Source organism: Acipenser ruthenus, chromosome 20 (genome assembly GCF_902713425.1).
Source record: "Acipenser ruthenus chromosome 20, fAciRut3.2 maternal haplotype, whole genome shotgun sequence".
NCBI classification, from domain to species: domain Eukaryota; kingdom Metazoa; phylum Chordata; class Actinopteri; order Acipenseriformes; family Acipenseridae; genus Acipenser; species Acipenser ruthenus.
The window spans coordinates 22526140-22548370 of NC_081208.1; the positions used below are offsets into that span (position 1 = coordinate 22526140).

The following is a 22231-nucleotide window of genomic DNA, read 5'->3' on the forward strand; positions in this document are numbered from 1 at the left end:
TATTAAACTTAAATGGCTTTGAATTACCTTTAGTGAAAACAAGCTTATATTATATGGTTATCAAATCCTTGTCTGCCGACTTCAGCAAATGCTTCTTTTACAATTTTTTTTTTTTTTAAATGTGCTGCCATAAATGCTTTGTCAAGCATATTGTACTCATTAGGACATATGCACACTGCAAACAGTAGCTCTCAAATTGCATGCTGAAATCGCCTGGCCCACTGAAATGGGTTATTATGAAGTCATCCCTTTACCAAACACAAAAATAGTAAAAGAATTATCCCATTACATACCAGAGCTTTGTAATACCACAATCTTATTGAAAATAAATCAAATCCAGAAGGGGGAAAGCGGCTTACACTTCAACACAGTTCAACAGCTTCAGAACATTTGCAGAAAGATTATAATTTGTTTGCTCTAAACGGAAGTCATGTCATATGCTGAAGGAAAAGAAGTGCAAAGGTGAAACCACACAAAGGTCCAGCAAAGTGGTATCATTTTGTGTGATTTAATTTCAACAACTGGCTGAGCAATGTATTAAACTATTCATTTTTACTCTTGAAAGTCATTTCTTCCAAATATTATCGTTTTTGTGGTCAGGTGAATAGATTACATTCTGCTTTAAGTAAGAATTCTATGGTTTCGTGAACAGGGCTGTTTTTTTGTTTTTTTTTAAATCAGAGTAAGACCCACAAACATCCATGGGATCTGTCAGATTTATTTTTATTTTGAAACTTACAGGTATTGCCAATTGTGCCAAATTTAGCTAAATGGCGCAGTGGATTTGGATGTTGATTGAAGTCCGCTAAGGACCAAATGCTACCTATTTGGTCTCTACTTGCATGAATTTAATTGGATGAAATATCCAATCCAACATACAGGAATAAAAAGCAGATATTTAAAATATGTTTCAAATTCAGTACAAGCATAACGTCAATGATTCAACCAATATTTACTGTCAAGATGGAGTATAAAGCTTTTTCAGTCCTTGCAAAGTGTGAAGTAGAAATTAGTTTAAACAAAATAAAAAACAAACTAATACAAAAATGTTTAGAATTTTAGTAGCCATACCAAGTTCGTTTTCATCCTCTAAAAAAAACTTTACTATAAAATTATGAACCCAGTTTCTTTTTCTTTTTTTCTTTGGAAGAAAATACAGTTTTAAAAGGAAAATAAAACAGGAAATAATATAAATATGTTTTAAATTATAAAACAGTTTGTGTAGCTTCTCAAAAATACTGATACAGTAATCTTTAAATAACTGCACATTAGCCTTGAATTCTAAGAAAATGTGCAAGGAAAGTTCCAATGAATTATTATAAAGTAAAGTTGGGTTAAAATTACAGAATTGCTAATTCTGTAGATGGTATAATAAATGATAAAAAAAAAATTGAATTTATATAAATATATATATAAAAAAAAACACTTGTCCTTACAGAGACACTGTCAATTTAAGTAAAAGCCTGCAAGTTGTGAAAGGAAAAAGAAAAGAAAAATGGATGTAGCTCCTCAAACGTAGGCACCATGGTAATATATAATATATAAAACACATTGGAGATGTTCTATATATACTTATTTATGGCCAATAACTAGTAATAATTTCATAATACATCAACAACTACAAGTCAAACATATACAACTTAAAAATATATTATGGTTCCAAATCAGGTCATCACCCCCCTTCCCTTCCCAAAAGCAGCTGCCTGGCAGAGGCAAAGGTGATTCTTACTTACCCCAGCCTGGAGGTTGGGGGCCGAGTGGATCATTGTCGGTTGTGACACCAGAGGACTAGGAGAAAGAAAACAAAATATCCAGAGTTATACACTTTTCTCTCAATTCACAAAGCATCTTCTTCCACTTCTCCTTCTCACTTTATCTGCAAAAATCATCGGCACTCGAGAAATTCTTTCAGTTGTTTGATCTCATGGCTATGCGTTTCTGAAAATTTTGACACCACAATAATAGAAAAAAGGCATGACTACTGAAAAGAAAAGGTAATGCAATGGATTACAAAAAAAAAAAAAAGACCCCAGACTATACCTATGCGTCTGCACTCCAACTGTTGGCTCGAGTGAATGCTATTACACTAAAGCAGCGTCTCAAACTCTCTCCAAAACCTACACATTACATTTAAAAAAAAAAAAATAGCACACACACACACACACACACAGCCCTTTCCAATGAAATCATTCCCTCAAGCACAAGGCACGCCCAGGCTTCCTGGCTGCAAACTAACCCCCTTCCCCACATCCCACATCCCACATCCCACCACCCCCCCAATAAAGAAAAATCTCTACTTTCTGAATGTGCTGTTAAAGTAAGCAGTAGTGTGCTATGTACATTCAAACTGAGGGAACATTCATGCCGGGTCCCAGACAGACGGCTAACCCCCTCCCCACACACACACACACACACACCCATCTCCCCCTCCCTGCCCCCCTCCTCTATGAATGTTTTTATTCATCCTGACAAAAGCACCTTTATTCAGAGAGCTGTGGAAGTCAGCGTCAGTGTACATGTGGTTCTGCTTTTACCCTGCCTGAACTAAGTAAAGTCTAAAATAATATATTTATTTTTTGCAAGTTTTTTTGGGGGGGGGGGGGGGGCATGACCAACTTCATGACTAATTCCTAAATGTTTACACAGCCAGTCCTATGCAGGCTGCTTAAAAAACAGAAGCCTCTCAAGGAAAGGGATATATGAATATTCAGTCCAGTAACTTTTCAGTCCCAAACGGTTTCTTTACTTTATCTCACACAATAAAGAAAAGACATACAGATATACAGTAGTAGCTTTGAAAGGCTTTAATTAATTGCAGTGAAACCTCCGAAAATCACACTCTGTCCAAAAATTGAAAACAATAGCTCAAAAGCACGGTATCTGAAATCCGCTGACTGACCACGTCAACTTTGTCTTATACAGTGGTCTAAAGCTTATTTTCTTCAATATACAACAGCACATTACTTCTAATTGAATTATTAGATTCAATGAAAATCTGTTTTGTCATACTGCCTTTTAAGTTCATCATCACCAATGGTCGAGGGCGTTTTGGTATACCCATAAATAAAAGAGAAAGAATATAAAGGGAAAGAGACCTTAAATGTAATGCAGCTCATTCCAGATGCTATCATGTACCTGTCATATGAAAATAAATATCTTCATATGTATTCTGTAACTAAAAAAGGTAAAACCAAAGTTAAGACATTTGTATGACATCATCCATTGCTCCTCTAGCCACATTTTCTTTTTTTTATTAACGGATCCACCACAGAGCGAAAGTGACTGGAGGGCGTGCACAGCAGTGGAGCCAAACATGCTGATTAAAGACTCCACAAATTGTATCACAATGAAGGGTAGAAGCCACAATAAGAAACCTGTCAGCGGCTGGAGTACTTGACTAATTAAAACCTTAATGGCCAACCCAACATAAATATTGACATATGTTTTTAAGAAGAGACAACCCATCCAAGAACAACACAGTATGATGTCACTGAAATGTTGGGTACAAGCAATTTTCAATGATAAACTGGGTCAACTATGCACTAGTGCTTAACATTTATATAGCTGAGGTTTATTTAACCAATTCAGCAATTTGATTGATTTCGCAAAGCCACCAACTGCTAATGACCTCATGTTTATTTGTGGGGGGAAAATAAATTAGAACTAATGTAATTTTGGAATACTGTTCCCAAAACATTTTTTAAACACGGTTTTAATGTTCTTATGGCCATCAAGAATGTTATTTACAGTTTTAGGTGCCAGTGCACCCTACAGATTAATCAACAGCTGTCAACAATTTGTTGAGATTTTTTAAATATGTTTTAATTAAAATAGGAAGTATTAGTGGCATATCCTTCCTAAATACATTTCAAGGGGTTTTTATTATTATACATACAAATCCCCGACAGGAGACACAGTGGAGGCACAGTGCATTCTGTATGTCAAACATGAGTTTGCATAAATCACATATCTAGAGAACTGCTTATCCAGAGACAAAACTTGCTAAGGACCTTCCTCAGCACGTTATATATAATATCATTTTCTTGGGGTACTTGGAGGTTCTTTCTCAGTTTGTCCGGATATCATATACAGTAGCTAGAAAACCTTGTACAGTAGTGATGAAACAGGCTTAGACACAAAATATTGAGCAGGCGGTGTATGGAGGCTGTCTGTCTAGGGCATTGACGCCACAAAAGATCTATATTTGTAATATACTGGAAATATTCTCTATATCTTGCACGCACATATAAACAACTTATGAGTCTTCAATATATATATTTTACACAAGAGTAGGCTAATTAGATGCTTTAAAACACTAACAAAGTGTTGACAATTAAATAAAAAGGTTTTCCCATAGGATGCTGAAAGGCAAGAATTCAGCTGTGCTCTTTTTAAACCCCAAGGAATTTAGAAGTAAAGTGTGACATTTCTTCTGCTGCAAGTGGTGTAAGAAGCTAATTTCTCACGCAGTGTTATTCTGCACTACATATTAAATTAGAAAAAAAGACTCCTGACCTAAAGCTAAAAGGCTGATTTTAAAGGAAAACAAAGAAAAAAAAAGTGCTGATTTTATTTACTGTACGAAGGGTGACGAGGGTGCAGACTAATCTTTTTTTATTAAAACTCTGATCATATGGAGACTACTTAAAAAATAACTTGGATCACAGATAAGTATGCTTTCCATCCCCAGAAACTGATAATCATACAACATCCTTAACATTTCCTTTCTTAAAATGATTATTTATTTTGTTATCTTTCTGGGCTCCTTATACCCATATCGACATAAATATTCATACAGATTAAAGCTGAGCAAGTTAGCTGTTACCTGGGGAGTTGTAACAGCAACCCATTTAGCAACACAGGATACAAATTCTATTTGTATTAAACATTTGCATCTCCATTTCTTATACACGTGGCTGATGCTGTTTATCAGATATGAGTCATACTTTAGTGTTAGTTATCAACCAACTACCTGAACCAGTGGGATCCTGAACCAGTTCAGATTAGTGATCTGTTCAGAATACTGATTGTAATTTGTACCATACAAAAATGTTTTTTGTCTGGTCTTTGTTTTATGTTTTCATATAATGCTTATATTTAAAACTTTTTGTCCATTTGAATAAGATAGACAGTCATACATACGTCTCATGCTCATGGTGACAATTTAGTGGTGTAATATTAAATTGCGTGTGTGTAAATTACTATACAGCAAGTTAACCATACCAATGATCATCATTTTAAGTTTTTTCTTTTTAAAAGTGTGAAAGGTGACATATTGTCTGCCCTCTAAATTCAATAATGTTATGTTTTAATTACTTTGCACACACAAATGCATGTTTACATTCAAATGTGTTTCCTAACGCAAGTTGTTCTTTTCCATCATAAATACAGAAAAAAAACAACTTGATAACTCGACACCCATCTTAAGATGCCATTTTCTTTCCGAACACCAATACGTAAAAGATAAATGACTGTAGCAGAACAAAATAACTTCTGTCCTTTTTAATGCCTATAAACCAGCACCGGCAACATTTTGATGTAGAACATAAAAATAAACTGAAAAGTAATTTAAACTTTATGAGAACACAGTAAAAGTCAAGTCTGGTGTCCCATTATATAAAGAAGTCTGTGCTGTACACTGATGACATTACATGCAATGTTATTATTATTATTATTAGGTTAGAATACATTTGAAGATGGAAATTACATTCTAAGCAGCACTGGGAAGAGTTATGGAAAACCAAGACAATATGTTTGGCACCTGATGCACTCCAATTTATCCCCAATACCTTGCTGTGACATTTTTCCTGAAGAGCTGCCATTATCTTGTACAAACTGAGGTGGGATCATAATCGGAATACAGTAAATTAACACTTAAATTAAAAAGTTGAGGTTTGATCTGAAGAAATTCAAAAGCCTTGAGCTTTGGTTTATCAATATAAACATTCATGACATCCAACAACATTGGGAGGTATCATACAAATGTATTACAAAATGACAACTTTGTTATTTACTTATTCAAAATATTTGGTATAAAATACTGTTCTACTTTTGTGATCCCATGAAGTTCCTGTGATAAATTCACCACAGAAATTAAATCTAACGCACAATGACGGCATTGCTTTACATGATCAGACAGACGCACCAAACAAAACCATTCTGATGATTTAAAAGGAAAAGAAGCCAACAACAAGTGGGTCTTCGGGCTGTTTATTTATTTTTTAATAGTGGCAATGTTTTCAGCCTTGGCCCTTGGGAGTTGAGGTACAAAAGCTACTGCAATAGAGTGACCATCATGGATGAAAACCAATGCAGCCCAGGCAGTATAAAAGTGATGTGCTCTGTGGGCAGTAGCAGTACTCAGATGGCCCAATTCAACACTAACTGATGCTGTAGATAGATTCACACAAAATCCATGAAAACAGAATCTCTGTTATTTATAGATAGAAAGGTGGCCAGCTCTGTTTTTACCACTGTTCCAATGTAGGTGTTGAACAAGAACCCATAAAACACACTGAAAGTCAACTTTTTAGCTCCCGTCGAAGTATTTCTTTGATATTTGGGTTTCCTGTATTGTACTTCTTGGATAAGGCTAAATGAGAAGACCTAATGAGGAAACAGTCTATATAAAGCCTAATTGACCTTCCCCCAGGTATCATATGGGGTATTGAAATAACAGTTATTATATAGAGACATGTTTACGCTGACCACTACCACCTACTGTACTACAAAGTGAATAAAAACCAACCTGTTTTATTTTAGTGGTTTAAATTGCATTTAAACAGTTATTATCAAAATACAAACATTTTATTTGTGAGTTGTTGTTGAATTTCTTTTTTTGTCCTAAAACACATCACTTAATTTGTTTACTAAATTTAGTTGGGGTTAGATCACAACAGACTACATCATTTGTATGGTTTATTACTGTTTAGAATGGAAAAATACTGAGTTACTTTACTCAATTTGACAGTCTGCACTCTGCCAGAGATTTTTCTTTTTTGCATTTACTAGCTACTTTGATCTTTTGTTCTTAAACATTTTCTAATATTTTTGTTACCAATCCTATTATTATTATTATTATTATTATTATTATTATTATTATTATTATTATTATTATTCTTAATTAAAAATATATATTCTCTTCTATTTATAATTAAAGTAGCTGTTCCATTTTAAAAAGTGTTGCAAAATTTTAACTGTTAAAAGCTTAGTAAATCGTTTTATAAATGATTTTAATACCAGGAAATAATTATGGATCATCCTTTACAGTATTCCGCAAATAAAATAAAAAAAAACTAAAGATTCATCAGGGCAACTGCCGTGGATATAGTGTTTTACACAGATCAAAGAACAGCCCTACTGAGATATTTCTGGATTAAGCCTGAGGGGTCTTGGTCTAGGATGGTCAGCCCCATTTTAAACCTAATAATGAAATATATGTATATATTTTTCTTAATACAAGTAAACCCTCTTTTGGGGTACAGATCCACTACATAACAAACACAGCACTAAAAATAAAATCTACATTTTCCATTTTATGAGACAAGAACAGATTTTTTGTTTTAAACTAATATTGTGCTGGTTTACAAAGTCCTCTTCAAGCTCGCCTGATCACACATAATCCAACCTTAGGGATCAAAATAAAATTGTCCAGTAATGTGAAGTGCATAAAATATAAAAGCTATCCTAAAATATCCTAATAAAAAGTCACCTCCCCTAAGTCAGAATTCTTATGGTAGGTACAGGTAGTGGACAAAAAAATGGAAACACCAATGTTAAGTCACTTAATAGGGCGTTGGGCCACTATGGTATCCGGCTCTGTGGAGTTCTCGGCGGACCGTTATTGATGAAACTGGCTGCTCACGCCCCATTTGAAATTTGCAGTCAACTGATCTGCAGTTGCTTGCCTGTTATGCCTTGCACTTCGAATTAATGCACGGATATCACTATCCTGGAGTATGCGCTTCCACCCACTGTTGCCCTTTGCTGATGATGTCTTTCCCTCGGAGTTCCATGCCGACATCACCTTAGACACCGTTGCTCGTGAAACATCAGCAAGTTGAGCTGTCTTGGTCACTGAAGCTCCTGCCAAACGCGCCCCAACAATCACCCCTCTTTCAAAGTCACTGAGGTCTCCTCTTGCAGCCATGCTAGCCATAATTATAGGCAACCAGGCCTGTCCAGCATTTTTACACATGACCCTAAGCATGCTACGATGTTATTTGCTTAATTAAGGCATGAGCCACACCTGTAATAAGGCACGTCAGGGTGTGGGATATACTCTAATACCCACACACCCCGGGTGATTAAAGCCTTGCGACTTTAGAGTATATCCCACAACCTGTCGTGCCTTATTGCTTTATATATAATATAAGAGAGAGAGAGAGAGAGAGAGAGAGAGAGAGAGAGAGAGAGAGAGAGAGAGAGAGAGAGAGAGAGAGAGAGAGAGAGAGAGAGAGACATCACACCTAACAGAGGGCTGATAAAAAGGCAGTTTCAAACAGTTCTGACTCAATAGGCCATTCTAGACTTTGCTGTTGATTACAGACTTAGAAGCAGTAACTATTGATAGTGTTATGGTAGTGGTTTCTACCAGAATCCAATTTAAGAAAACAAAACACTGTAGACACGTAGTACTCAAATTAAAAATGTGTCCTTAGCAGTCGGTCTTTGTGGTTTTCAAACGTTATTTTAGTGGTTGTTGTGATTACTTTTATAAAATGTCATGGATAAATTAAGCGCTGTCATTAGTTGTTAGTGATCACATGACCATGAAGGATTTTTTTTTTTTTTAAATTAGCACAATAACACAAACCTTGTCCTTCACAAACACCCAGGGCTTGCAGTAATTTCATAACTACTCCACACCCTGTCATGAGTATTTGCCTACCCACTGCAGTACAGTTTTTCAGTTTGTCGTTTCTTTGGTGTTTAGTTGGATAGTGAACAAACTGGCTGAAAAGGCAGTCCGTCCCCCCACAAACAAAAAAAATCTGTCTTGGTATAAAGATCTGCTCCGTCTTGTTACCTGGTAGAGGAATCTTTGGCTGAACTGCTGCATGGCTCCCTGCAGCTGGTTTCGCTGGGACTGCCACTGCTCGTAGTTGCGTACTGTCTCAGCCGTGGGTCTCTGCCATGTGGTAGTCCTGGTGTTGTGGTCCACATAGTAATACCTGCCACGCTGATCCACCCGCTTCTCCCACCTTTAAAACAAGGATTTTAATGATGCAAGATTTTTTTTTTTTTCATAAATGGTATACATGCAGAATTGATCAAGTAAAACATTGCAAAAAAACATTTCTCACATAGAATAAAACAGAAAAAAAAGTAATTTGTCTCAAAAGTTAATCTTCTCAAGTTGTTAATTATATTTTGAGAATATTAAATATTATTTTTGATTGGAGGGTTTACTGTTTTGTGTGTTTGTGTCTCTAATATTTGCCCACTGTTCAAAACTTCAAGTAATACATGGCTACCAAAACGATTTGCTTGAGCCAGAACATTTTTAAAGTAGTCCAGCTGATTTCCTGACTCAGGAAGTCTGTCTTTAACAGCAACAGGAATAAAACAAAGGAACTCATTGAATGTTAAAAAGACTAACTATGCCTTTTTGGTGCACAATATCTAATAAATGATGTATAGAATTCTCTTTGCAGCGTCACATTAACATTAAAATATAATGCTCACAAAATGGTTGCAAAGTTAATACAATTAAACTTTTCCTTACTGGCACAATGCATTTTATTACTCCTCCTGTATGTCTTAAAGGTCCAGAAATCTACTTAAAATCTGGGAGTAATTCATACATATAAAACTGTTTCCAACTAACAAACAAATGAACTCTTAAAACTTAATATACTGGGTATAGCATTTCCAAGCGTACAGGCCTAGACTAAACCACATCAGCTTGAATTTGATACAAAGCTCTAATAGAAATACATTTAAGGATATTTAACACACACACGTTTCCTGTGAACTTATAAAAATGCTAAGCCATAGCTTACTAGTGTTAAACAAAGTAAATAAACAATTATATTCTCTGTACAAAAAAAAGTTTTTTATTACGTGCCATGTCTACTTTATTTTTCATGCACATTTTTATTTTTTATAAGGAACACAAAAGCAGACCATGATCAACTGGAAAATGTGAATATTTCGTTTTAGAGAGAGAAGGGAGTTACTTTTCTAACTTGTTACTCTTCGTGCTTACGTATCATGGAACATTTTAAAGTTATTTTTGTCCGATAATATTTTTTCTATGTATAATTTCACACAATTAACAATGTTTTGTAAAATAGGATTAAAAAATTTGAAAATTGTTTAGGCTATTAAATGAAGTGCCTTTCCATTTTGTCAATATGCTACACCCTTCAGTAGTCTAGGACAGTAGAAGCATTTTAAAGACAATATCAAAAGTGCACTGACTCTAGTTTAGAGCTCATAGGACAAAATACATCCTCTTGACCTCAATAAACGTTTTAAAAAGGCCTTTAATTTGTTATACTGCCCTAAATGGACCGGAGTAATGGAAAAAAAAGGCAATTCAGGTGATACATGCATTTTGAAAGAGCTTTTCTACCATTCTGTTTTTAAAATAAAACTTCTTGAAGATTAGTCATTTCCTGTTTTTGTGAATCCTTATTAAAATGTACCTGAGGGTGACATATGAAGATTTAAATGACATTAAATGTAGATCATTTTCCTCAAGAGCTTTTTAACATACTTCATGGCCCCTTTTCTATTTGTATTCATTCCGTCACCTATTATATACATTACAACTATACATTGTGTGTGTCTTAACAAAAGGAAAGCATAAATTTCATGCAAAGCATGTGTAAACACTGATTGAAAGAAATATCAATGCACAATTGGAGAATGACCATAAACAAATGCATTTTTCTTTTAAGAAGTTTGTCTACATGCTTAGCAATCCATGTTATAGGCAGACACAAATCTGTGTGCCTATCCAAGAGTCGTTCACTGTGCCAAAAAAACATTGTCTATAAAAGGCCATGGGTTGTAGTTCAGGTATTTTAAATGCAGTTCAAACACTGAAAAAGTATGTAGGGAATTTTGTATGTGTTTTTAGTAAAAAAGCTCATATTTTCTACTAGGTGCCTCCAAACACAGTCCTCACATTGAGATTTTTTCTGCAATCTCATTCCTAAAGTTTGTTTTGACTACTTGTTTGAACACAATACATACATTCTGAACGTTAATATTTATGTTTTAAATCTCTCTCTTATGCCTTCATGTTCTTGAACTGAAATTAAAGACCAATTTATATTAGATAAACCAGATAAGAAGTAATTTTAAAACAAGCAGAAATAAAACAACTTTGTGTTAACAGCTGTAACCCAACCTACGCAAAATGTTCACAATCATGCGCACATTTTTAATTTCTCAGTGACAAACCAGAGACATTCATTCCTATGTAGTGAGGTGCCTTGTTATTACTCTCGGGGGCACTTTGATTGTGTATAGGTACATACACAATACTCAGAGGTTACCCAGTACTCAGCCAGTTTAACAATAATTCAGGATCAGTAATTGATCTAAAACAGTGGCAGATCTAAATATCACTGTCATAAATCTTTTAATACACTGAAGGGACTCGCATGCACTGTTAGATGTATGATTTTCTTAACCATAGTAGTAGACAATGTATTGCTATAAGCAGAGACAGTATGCATACCCGCTGCTGTTCAGATAACATTGATGAATTCTTAAATAAAAATGTTTTCAACAATACGAAGAGATGTTTATAGGAAGCTGATTGTAGATGGTACTTTCAGTTTAAAATAGTTTTCTATGATAAACCTCCAGTGGTTAAAGAGAAGGAACTATTAACCTAATTCAAGGGAAGAAATCACTGCTGCTAATAATTTGTCAGTGTTTCATTTCAAACAGAGAAAAGTAATTTTTAGGGATAATACAGGTTTTTTGTTCTGTGTCTACAAAATAACTTTTCTACTGAATGTCTTCCTTGTGATGAAGACAGTTTTTCCTCTGTTGACATCTAAGTAAAGGTGCAGGCTTTTAATTGTGATCTGATAATTTTCTAATGCTGCTCTCGTCAATGGAATAGTGAGGCTTGTTTTAACCCATTACTTACCCAGGCGGCAGAGGTCTTTCCCAGGTGGTGGTCTTTGTGTTGTGATCAACATAGTATACTCTTCCATTGGGAAGAACCCTCTGTTCCCACCTAAAAGTACAGAAAAAAATGTATACATGAAAAACTTGAAATTTATGGACATACAATTTCTAGTTTATCTTTAAAAAAAAAAAAAATATATATATATATATATATATATATATATATATATATATATATATATATATATATAGTGTCACAATACCCAGCTTCTCAATTAATGCATGTGGGAAGGTGCATGTATCTTATAACAGCAATAATTTGGTTGAATCAAGGTCCAGCTGTTAAATTAGTTCACTCTTAGTTTCCAATACATACAACCAAGAAAACTAGCTCCCCAGAGGAAAAGTCTGTGTCTTATTTATGACTAATTAAACACTAGGGTACCAGCTGAGAACTCTAGAATGACCCTAACAGATACACCAGGTTATCTTTTAGAATGGGAACCTAGCTCCTAATTTTCAACACATGCCAGCTAGCACAGTGGTTATGGTGTTATAATACCCCATCTATCACAAGAGAGCTCATCTCTACTGTTTTAGTCAACCCAAAGCCTGCAAACCTACCATTAAAAAATCATTAAAAATGATTTAAACAGTTACAATATTTGGCCAGAACAGTCTACGCAAGAATACGTTTTGAAGCTCTAATTTGGCAACCCTCAATATCAACACGTATTACAACAATGCGGTGAAAAGCATTCCCTCAGGTTTAAATCTGTTACCAATTAAGAGCTATATGCTCCAAAAATTATCACATTACCTTTTTTCCAGATGGCTTGCTGTTAAAAAACCAAATGGCGTAGGAAATTAGATTAATTACAAACCATCTAGATTTTTGGCATTATGCTTCTGTATTGATTATTCACTAAATGTGTAAGAGTGTATTCATCTTTGCAGTAAGTGTAGCTGTCATGAATATGTTAAGCACATCTGATCAAATCTTTGATCAGTCAAAACTCACTTTGCACCCCCTAAAATGCAACCATCCTGCGCGCCAAAAGGTTGCTGTGCAAGGTATTTTCAGAAAACATATAATATGCCCTGCAGACTTTATAAATGGTATTCCTGGCAGACTTAAATGCAAGGCTCCCTAGGAACTATAGTAAAAAGCAATTGGGAGTGCCTCCAACATATAGCATTCTATGCTTTCACCAGTTATGGCATACCTTAAAAATAAAAATGCCATTAAATTAAATTACATTAAATTGTTTGTGTTAATTAAAAAAAAAGGGTTTTGTGTGTTTTTAATTTAATCCATTTAAAGCATTATCTGAAATAAAAACAGCTTTTGTAAAACCGAAACTAAATCGGCCATTTAGTTTCCAGCCACTGTTCTGTAAATGATCTGTTTATGGATAAGGCAAGATATGGCCTAAACCCAAAGTACTACCACTTAATACCATTTATTTATTTATTTTTTTTTCCAAAAAAGAAGTATAAAATATATACATCAAGCACACTGCTATATTTTTACATCTATGTGTGGGGATGGGAAGGGATGAATTTGCCAATTAAAACAGATATAACTCAAACTTTTAATCTCTGTGTTAATTGAAATGTTCCAAACGATAAAGACAGTGTGCATGTCTGTAATGTTATAATGATGGGCGAATCCATGGGTATTTAACTCCCTTATGGATTGCTGTGGATTCTCTGCACATCACACATTTACCAATGGTATTACAGTTATTATTCAGCAACTTTCCTTTATAGCCCAGATGTTCTCTTTCCTTCGAATGAGACGTAAAACCGAGGTCCTATTGGAAGTGACTCCGCAGCAGCAGTTGTGTTCACCCCATACTCTCTGTAAGTCACTTTGGATAAAAGCATCTGCTAAATGGCTAATTAATAATAATAAATATCGGCTTTGCCTTGCCATTCTCTCGCCTTAACTGTACGAAATGACATCCTTTACACAAGAGGCATCCTTAACACAACACATAAACTTACAGTATGTATGGTGTTTTTGTGCTAAACACTTTGTCTTGTACAATTGCTGTGACTATTGTCTGCCTTGTTCAACAAAGTTTAATGACGGGTGAAGTCTCACTCGCCCATCTTATAGGGCAGGGTACTTGGCAGCAGGCGCCACTACTTTTAAAATAATTTAATTTAAAAAATAATAATCCTCAAAAGAATACACTCCCCATTTTCCCTTACGAAAGCAGAAACTTTGACAGATGAATAGAAAGTGTAATTCCCTATATACTAGTTTCTGGTCTTGATTTATTACAATCTTTATCTGGCTGATATTCTGTGGAAATTCACATCAGTTAAGATGACAATGCTCAATAGTCTCCCTGTTGCTTTAGATCCAAAGCCTCAAGACAGCAGGAAATCCAGCTCAGCTAATGTTGTTAAGCATGACAAAAATAATCATATTTAAAAATAAATTAAATGTAACTTAAATTAAAGAGAGGCTTGTGCTTCGTATAGCAGGTTTCTCTTTTTTTTTTTTTTTTTTTTTTTTAAATCCCAACCACACATATCTGATAAAGGTGTCAGCATGGTTTCTTGGTTACATTTCTTGCAAGCCATCCTAATGTGAAGAGATCCTATCCAGTTGATTGTATGAAGAAATCCAGTATCACTCCATCTCATTGGACATAAATGTTAAGTTAATTGTCCCCATATGATGCTAAGTTGTTACTTGCACAGTCAGGGTGATTACTGATGGGGTCCAGATGGGAGCTCTGCCTCCTGAGGATACTCCTCTTCATACCTCACTGACTTTATCATTAACACACTTTTCCATCTGCAGAACTGCTGTTTCTGTGGGCTTTACCTTCTATTTGTTTGTACTATATCCCTTACATCTGGAGGTATTTTTTTTATCTTATAAAATCCACACGTAATAAAAAAAAAAAGGAGGCGAAAGCCACCTAACCATGGAGTAGTCAACGCTGGTCCCGGAGAGCCGTTCTCTCCCAGGTGTAATACAGGTAGAATGAATTGATTTACTACTTTAGGACCAGGTCAATGTTTACATTGATGCAATTTAATAAATTAAGGATATTGTTGGAACAAAGAACTGGAGAGACAGCTGAGGTTGCCAATTCTGATCTGACCTACAGATGAAAGTAATTTATTGTAGAATGATATAAGGATTATTTATTTCACAGTATTTTGACAGTAAGTGTGGAAAAGTAGACAGCAAAAAGATCTCCATCCTAATCTCAGCAATTTACCTGGGAGACGAGGGCGGTAGCACAATGAGGTGTACTATCCACCACCCAACTGCCAATGTATTGCACCCTGTGGTGCTCCAGCGAAGATCAGCAACTCAGCATGACCAGGATTCAAACCACTGAGCTCCTGATTGTATGACTCATCCTGCACTCCATGCAGTGCTTACTTGAACAGTGGTTTCTACTTCACTGAAATGGCTGTTTTTACAATTTCAAGTGATTCACTTAAAAATGTCTGGTAAAGAATACTTCATGTTATCATGGCATTATAATCCGATCTTGTCATGATTCACTGACATAAATTTTGGAATGAGAAACAGCTTTTTTTGTTGATTTAGACAGAATAGGCCAGGCTATAAAACGTTTTCAGCACATAAATCTGTTACGGATTTATGCTTTAAAAGAGGCTAACTGTTGAGTCCAAACAAATTATAAAACAGCTAAAACCCTGCATTTTTATATATTTTATAAAAAGTGTTCATTTGCTATAATATGTTAACTTACGTTTCACACATCTAACCCACAGATTGCAGTGTTACAGTCAAAATTTACAAGGTTTTTGCATTATTTTTGTATCAAACAAGCTTTTGCTTGTAAGAAATAAATTCAAGCTGCCTTAAAAAGGGTAAAATATATGCCTCAAGTGAAAAAGAAAGGCCCTTTGAGAGGGCACTGTAACACTGAGGTTTTTGCAGCCTTACTCAGGAAGTTGACAAGCTGGTGAACAGTACCACTCACACACCGCTGGACAAAGGCTCACACTCAAACCTTTAACACTGACAACCTCTGACTGCTGAATTTGCAAAGGCCAAAACCAAATAAATCGTTTGTTTCCCTGTAAATGAGTGGCCTTTACATGTTTTTCCTTGCTGTGATCAAATTTCTGTTTGCTTAAAAACGACGTATGTTGAAAGCAGGAATACCCTGTGTCCCCTTCTGGGCCAATAAAAGACTGTAAGGACTAGGGGGTAAACAAAACAAACACACGAACATTGAAAATCACATCATCTTACATTACAGGTGAGAGAGGTCCTTATGTACTTATGAAAGGAAGCTACTGGTATGGCAAAATTACATTCAATACAATCTGAACTGTTTTTCTAGGATTGTATATGAATAATAAAACATTTCCAAAATGTGAGAAGCTAGCATTGTGTGAAATTACATCACGTGTTCTTACATTTCTGTACATTTTAAATAGTGGTACTGGCCTGTAACAGGAAACAATCTCTCAAGCTTAAAATATATAATTTTTAGTCACATTTTATGAGGTACTAATAGGAGGAGAAGTATACAATATTCATCTTTAATATACTGGCTTATGTGCACACTGTTTTGTATTCAGCACATGTAGCCCATGGCGAATGCAAGTAAATATATCATTTTGTTGTACTGTATTTTAGGCAGCCCTGGCAACCCACAGCTTGCAAAAAAGAGCTCTTGCATGATAATGTAATATCATCATGCATTTAAAACACATCTAATTTATGTTCAGAATATCAGTAACTTGCTACAAATGCCAATTAAAAGGAAGGCTGAATATTTCCAGTGTTTAAAAATACATTTTTAAAAAGAGCTTGAAATGTTCACCCATGGCCGATTTACTCCACTTCGGCTGTGAAAACTGCTAGCGTAGAAGGCAGACGAAATTGATAACATCTTCACAGTTGACTTCAACTAAACTCTTCAACTCTGGGTGATGAATGTAAATGTATACATGCCCCTTTCAGGACAATAGCTGAACAGCCTTGACTGCAAAATGAATAGCACTACAAAAGCATATTTGTCAGAGCTTCAATTAAACAGTAAAAAAAAAAAAAAAAGGAAAGCAAAGTAACTATTGATGAACTGAAATCCTCCACTTGATGACAATCGTCTAGAATGTGTTGTAAAGCAGTGAATGTATGTATCTCTCTCTCTCTCTCTCTCTCTCTCATTTTTTTTTTTTTTTTCACATTGTGTAGGCCATTTCCCTGAATTTTTTCTGGGTTATGACCCGTATGTTAAAATCCTTACAGCAGTCATCCAAGTGCAATATCCTTGTAAACCGACTGAAGAGTTGAACAGACCAATAAAAAATGACTGATAGACATCATGTCATAAACTACCAGATATAACATTCAAGTATGCATTTAACTTCCAAACCACAGTGACCAATGATTTTAATTAGCTAGGGAGTTATGCATATATTTGGTCCCTGCTTCATTTATGCATTTGGAGTACATAGTATACAGAAATTGATTGAGTAAGCATACAGCACCCGGTTCTCACACTTAATGTATGCAATCATCAACTGTTTAAGCCTTTAAACCTGGATAATGACACCTAACAAAACACCACACTTTTTAACAAGGCAAAGCTTTCCAAAGTCATGTGTATTCATTTAAAATGGATATGAATTTCAATAAAAAGTACTGGACAGTTTGCATCTACACCAAGCAGATAAGAATAACTAAAAAGTACCTTTGGTTTGGAAAAGCACAGTATGTAAAAAGAAAACTGAATTTAACATGATGGAACTCTCGAATAAAGGAATCTGCAGATTTTTCTGAAGACTGGCTGCCACAAGGGTCAGTCTTAAACACCCCTTTATTATACACATGTTGTATTACTCAGCTACCGCAGGTCTAAAACAGAGATCACAATGTGAACCACACCAAATGTGAAAGTACCCCATAATATTTAAACTCCAGCTGCCTCAGCTACAACAAACGTCAATGTCTCATGCAAACTGTTCAGGTTTCCTATTATTTAAAAAATACAAAGACACATGCAAATGTAGCTTTACGTTTGACAAGAAAACTCTTGTTATATTTTAATGTTTTCAAGGAAAAGTAAGATTTACAGTAAGTGCAGTGCAGAATTATTTTATACAGCCTAAATCAGACTTCTTATAGAGAAGACATAGGACTACAACCTGGGAGGCTTTGGATGAAATTGAAATAAAATGTTTGTCAGTTACAAAATATCATCCGTCAGCGTTATTGAAGAAAAAAAGCAAAACACTGAACAGAGCACAACTTTCTGTGTCAAGAGCCCCTGGGGGGGGGGGGCTGTATCCTTTTTTCTCAAAACAAATCCGTAAAGCATCTGCCCTGTTCAGGGTTAACCCTTTCTAACAATGGACCTACTCCACGAGTACTGAGGACCTATTATTTACACAACTTCGCTCAGCCTCCCCATTGGGATTTACAGCACTGTTTTCATTTGTCTGAGGTTTCTTTCAATATGTTTAACCAGGTACGCGTTAAAAAAAAAACAAAAAAAAAACACACTTTCACAATGAGCCTTGTCCAATATTGTGCGCAATGAAAATGTTGCTTATGGTTCCTGTGGGATTTACAACTTATTTTTCATTTACTGGGTGTTTCCCTCAGAATATAGTTAGCCTTGAGTTTCCTTACAATTACTGCTGCTGTTCCTTCTCCTCTCAATATAGTAGGCACAGTATGTTTATACATTAAAATATGCAGCACACTTAAAGCATTCTGTACAGAAATAGTCTTTATGCTTTTCTGAATAAATGCACAGACATACTTATTATAATGATAAAAATCCTAGTTTTACCAATTGCATTTAACTATGTTCAAAATAAGTTGAGTAATAATCTTTGAATTATGGTTTATGTTGAAATACTAAATGAAGAAAAGTTAAATCTGTTGACCATCGTTTCATCTATATTTTCATTTTTAATAAAGGAAAGTTTGCCTCTAGGGAATATTCCGCAGTAGAGCAGTATGCTTTTCTGAAATGATTAAGCCATGCATGCTAAAGAAAACAAAACTGTCGAATGCTCCCCAAGCACCAGACACCAATTCAATTGTCCCCTCTTCTGAAGAGTTAGTAATAGTAAAAAATATCCCCACTCAAGTGTGGTCTGTGCAAGAAGATCAGAACACAGACAGGAAGCCCAGAGTATATGTACAAACCCTGATTGTTGTAGTATTACATGTTGTTATTCATTTTTTTAAATATATTTTTCATTACACCAAATTGAGCATATAGGAGTGCATTCCCAATACAGTCTTTTGGACGACGACTGTTGTTTTAGACAGTCATTCAAATACAACACTTCCCATTTAATGTTCAATTTCCCCTACTGTATTGCACTGATAGAAAATGGGCCTCAAAGGCAGACACGGCTTCTTATTTTATGTTGTAATCCTGAATAGAGGTTTTGCATCCCTTTCAGCCCAAAATAAACATATCGTAGAAAGGAAACGAATACGGTAGAATAGGTCAGGGAGAGAAAGGAGGGCTTTCACTGCAGAGTACCCAACAAAGCAAACAAAGTACGACCACAACTTTGACAAAGTGTGCTTTCACATATGCCGTGTTTCTTTTAAAACCTGGCACAATGTAGCATTCACTGCTCGGCAGACTATTAAAATTCCTCCAAACCTCGACTTACAGAGCTCACTCTTCTTCCCTCGGCCAATTTAGCAATGGAATCTTCCCCCACTCCCATTTATTGCCCTGCTCCTGCTTTTTTCTTATGTTAGCCATGTCGTTCTCCTGCCAATTCATGTTATAAAGGTAAACGGGTCAAACAACTTTCTTTCTTCATGCCTTCATCACTGAAGGACTTCTTTAACAGCATAGCCGACTAGCAAACGTGGAGAGACAGGAAAAGCCAACATGATCAAGGTTGAAAAACAGCTGCGTTTTATTTTAAGGGGACATTGGATATATGGTGTGAAGTTATATTTGTTATATTTATTGCATAATTTCATGTGGATACCCACATGTGAACAATCGCGTCTAGTGATCCTTTTCTACCTAATCATTTTTAATTATCCAAAAGTTCGAATTTAATTGGATACCCACAGCCAAAGTGAATTAACCAACCAAGCTGTTTTTGAATCTTTAAGACAATAAAAATTGAGCTGTTTATGAACAAAAACCAATTATCCTTGTGGGCACATTGTAAGGGAGTTATCATTTTAACTACAACAGTTCATATATATGAAATAAAATAGAAGTGAACCACATTATTGATATGTCCAGAGATTTAAACAAAGTGGCAGTGAAACCGTTCATTTTTACTGGGCAACACTTGCAGTAGAGCAGTAATAAGAGCTCTGACTGCTTGGAGCCATTTCCTTATGATGCTTGTTTTTAACATTCACGATGATACTTCAATTCAGCAAAACGGCATTCTGATTACATACCACAGTATCAAAATAAATCAAGCACAACAATGAGGAAACTTCATTCACAGGAAAGAGGACAGATAAGGATATCTGCACTATCCTTGAAGTTGGAGTTTTCTACCAAGATTTAAGATGATAGCACTCGAGTACAGGAAGAAATTACTACAGGCTATCTAAAAGTGATGCAATTGTTGAGCAACTACAGTTGTTTCAAGTCACATGTCATTTTCCATTATTTACTCTTGTGGGTTCTAGTGAAAAGCGCTTCATATATATTTTTTAGTTTTTTTATCTGTTGCTTTATCATTTATCTGATGTTGCCTTGTGTTACGTCACCGTACAGTCAGAAATCTTACCCAGTTGGCAGGGCTTCAAGGTTCTGGTTTGCTGCAGCAGGCTGTTCGGTGGTGGCTGTGTGGAGAGGCTCCCCTATCTCTGTGCTGGCTGGGCTGGGGGTTCCAGTGCTGGGGGGAGGGCTGGCGGACAGAGATGTTGAGAGAGACACAGAGGGTGATGGAGGAGGTGGACACACTGGGCTGCCTCTTCCACTTTCAGTGCCATTGACAGCAACCTCCCCATTCACTGTATAAACAAAAGATCACAAGTAGAGTAAGTATTTAAATCTGTACTCCTCAAGCCCAGATCAACAGTGGTTCATATGATGATCTGGTTATATTTTCCACAACATATTGCTGCCGCAGAAAGTGTCCTTCCTCCAACCTTACCAAAAGTAATGTGTTCAAGCTGCATTCCAACAAAAAGTTATTGATGCAAAACTATCTAGGCAAGTCTTCAGAAAATGAGATGCGCAAGACATGGGTATTAAGAGTTTTTTTGTTAGTATTTTTTAAATACACAGGATCCCTGAATACTATCTCATAAAGTTTTCTGGTAGTTTAAAATAAAGGTAAAAACATAAATTACAAATGGATAAGAACCAATGTAAAAGCTGCCAAAAAAAATCAAAATAATAAGTTAATTTGGTAACTTTATTGGGTGTGTTTTTAATTTCTGCGTCAACGGCAATAAAGAGTAAACAGCTTTAAAAATGCAGCCCTTTGTGACTGGTTTATGTTTGCATTCTATTAAAGTCGTTATGAATCGTTGTATGCAATATATCACCAGCACTTTTTATTTTATAGTTTCAGGTGCAATTTGCCATGCGAGAGCATTTAGGGCTATAACATGGGAAATCATGCTAAAAGACTAGGTTTTATTTCACCGACTGTCGAGTTGTCAGTAAAACATTAAATGAAATCGTGCAACAGCAAATTAACCAAACAAAAACTTCAGTCAAACTTCAGATTTGAAAGTTGTGAGTGTGTCAGTGTGTATTATAAAATGCAGTCAACAGTTTTGTTAGTGATGACTGATATGAGTTCAGCTGATGCACTGTGAAGAGTGAAATAAAACACAGGCATATGGCTTGAGGGGGAAAATAAATTGCACTATGGAAACAGTAATTTCAAACATCAACTTTTCAATTAAGTTTCCTTACTGAAAAACAATACAGTACAAAAATAACTGAATGAGTTAATAAATATGAATATCTATTTATTCATATAAATATGAATATATATTTATTCAGAAACAATACTTTTACAATGAATATGTATCCAAAATATAGGGATTATTTTGCACTGGCCTAAGGATACATTAAAAAAAGTTTTAAATCTAATGTATTTCTTTTTATAAAATAAACGTATATGATATAAGATATGTTATATTTGCAAT

The 22231-nt window shown here is 35.3% G+C and overlaps 1 protein-coding gene across 3 annotated transcripts in view; it reads right to left on the reverse strand.

The window, feature by feature from the left end:
- Positions 1 to 22231, reverse strand: part of LOC117425613 (NEDD4-like E3 ubiquitin-protein ligase WWP2) — a 67034-nt gene that overhangs the window by 22288 nt on the left and 22515 nt on the right. For 2 of the 3 annotated variants that reach the window (XM_058993682.1, XM_058993680.1), the window contains exons 9-12: positions 20854 to 21079; positions 12116 to 12205; positions 9029 to 9203; positions 1734 to 1788 (exon numbers count right to left, since the gene is read on the reverse strand). In XM_058993682.1, coding sequence (XP_058849665.1) covers positions 1734 to 1788; positions 9029 to 9203; positions 12116 to 12205; positions 20854 to 21079 — 546 coding nt within the window. Of the gene's footprint in view, positions 1 to 1733; positions 1789 to 2040; positions 2136 to 9028; positions 9204 to 12115; positions 12206 to 20853; positions 21080 to 22231 lie in introns of those variants that run through there. The other variant, XM_058993683.1, reaches the window with a different exon arrangement.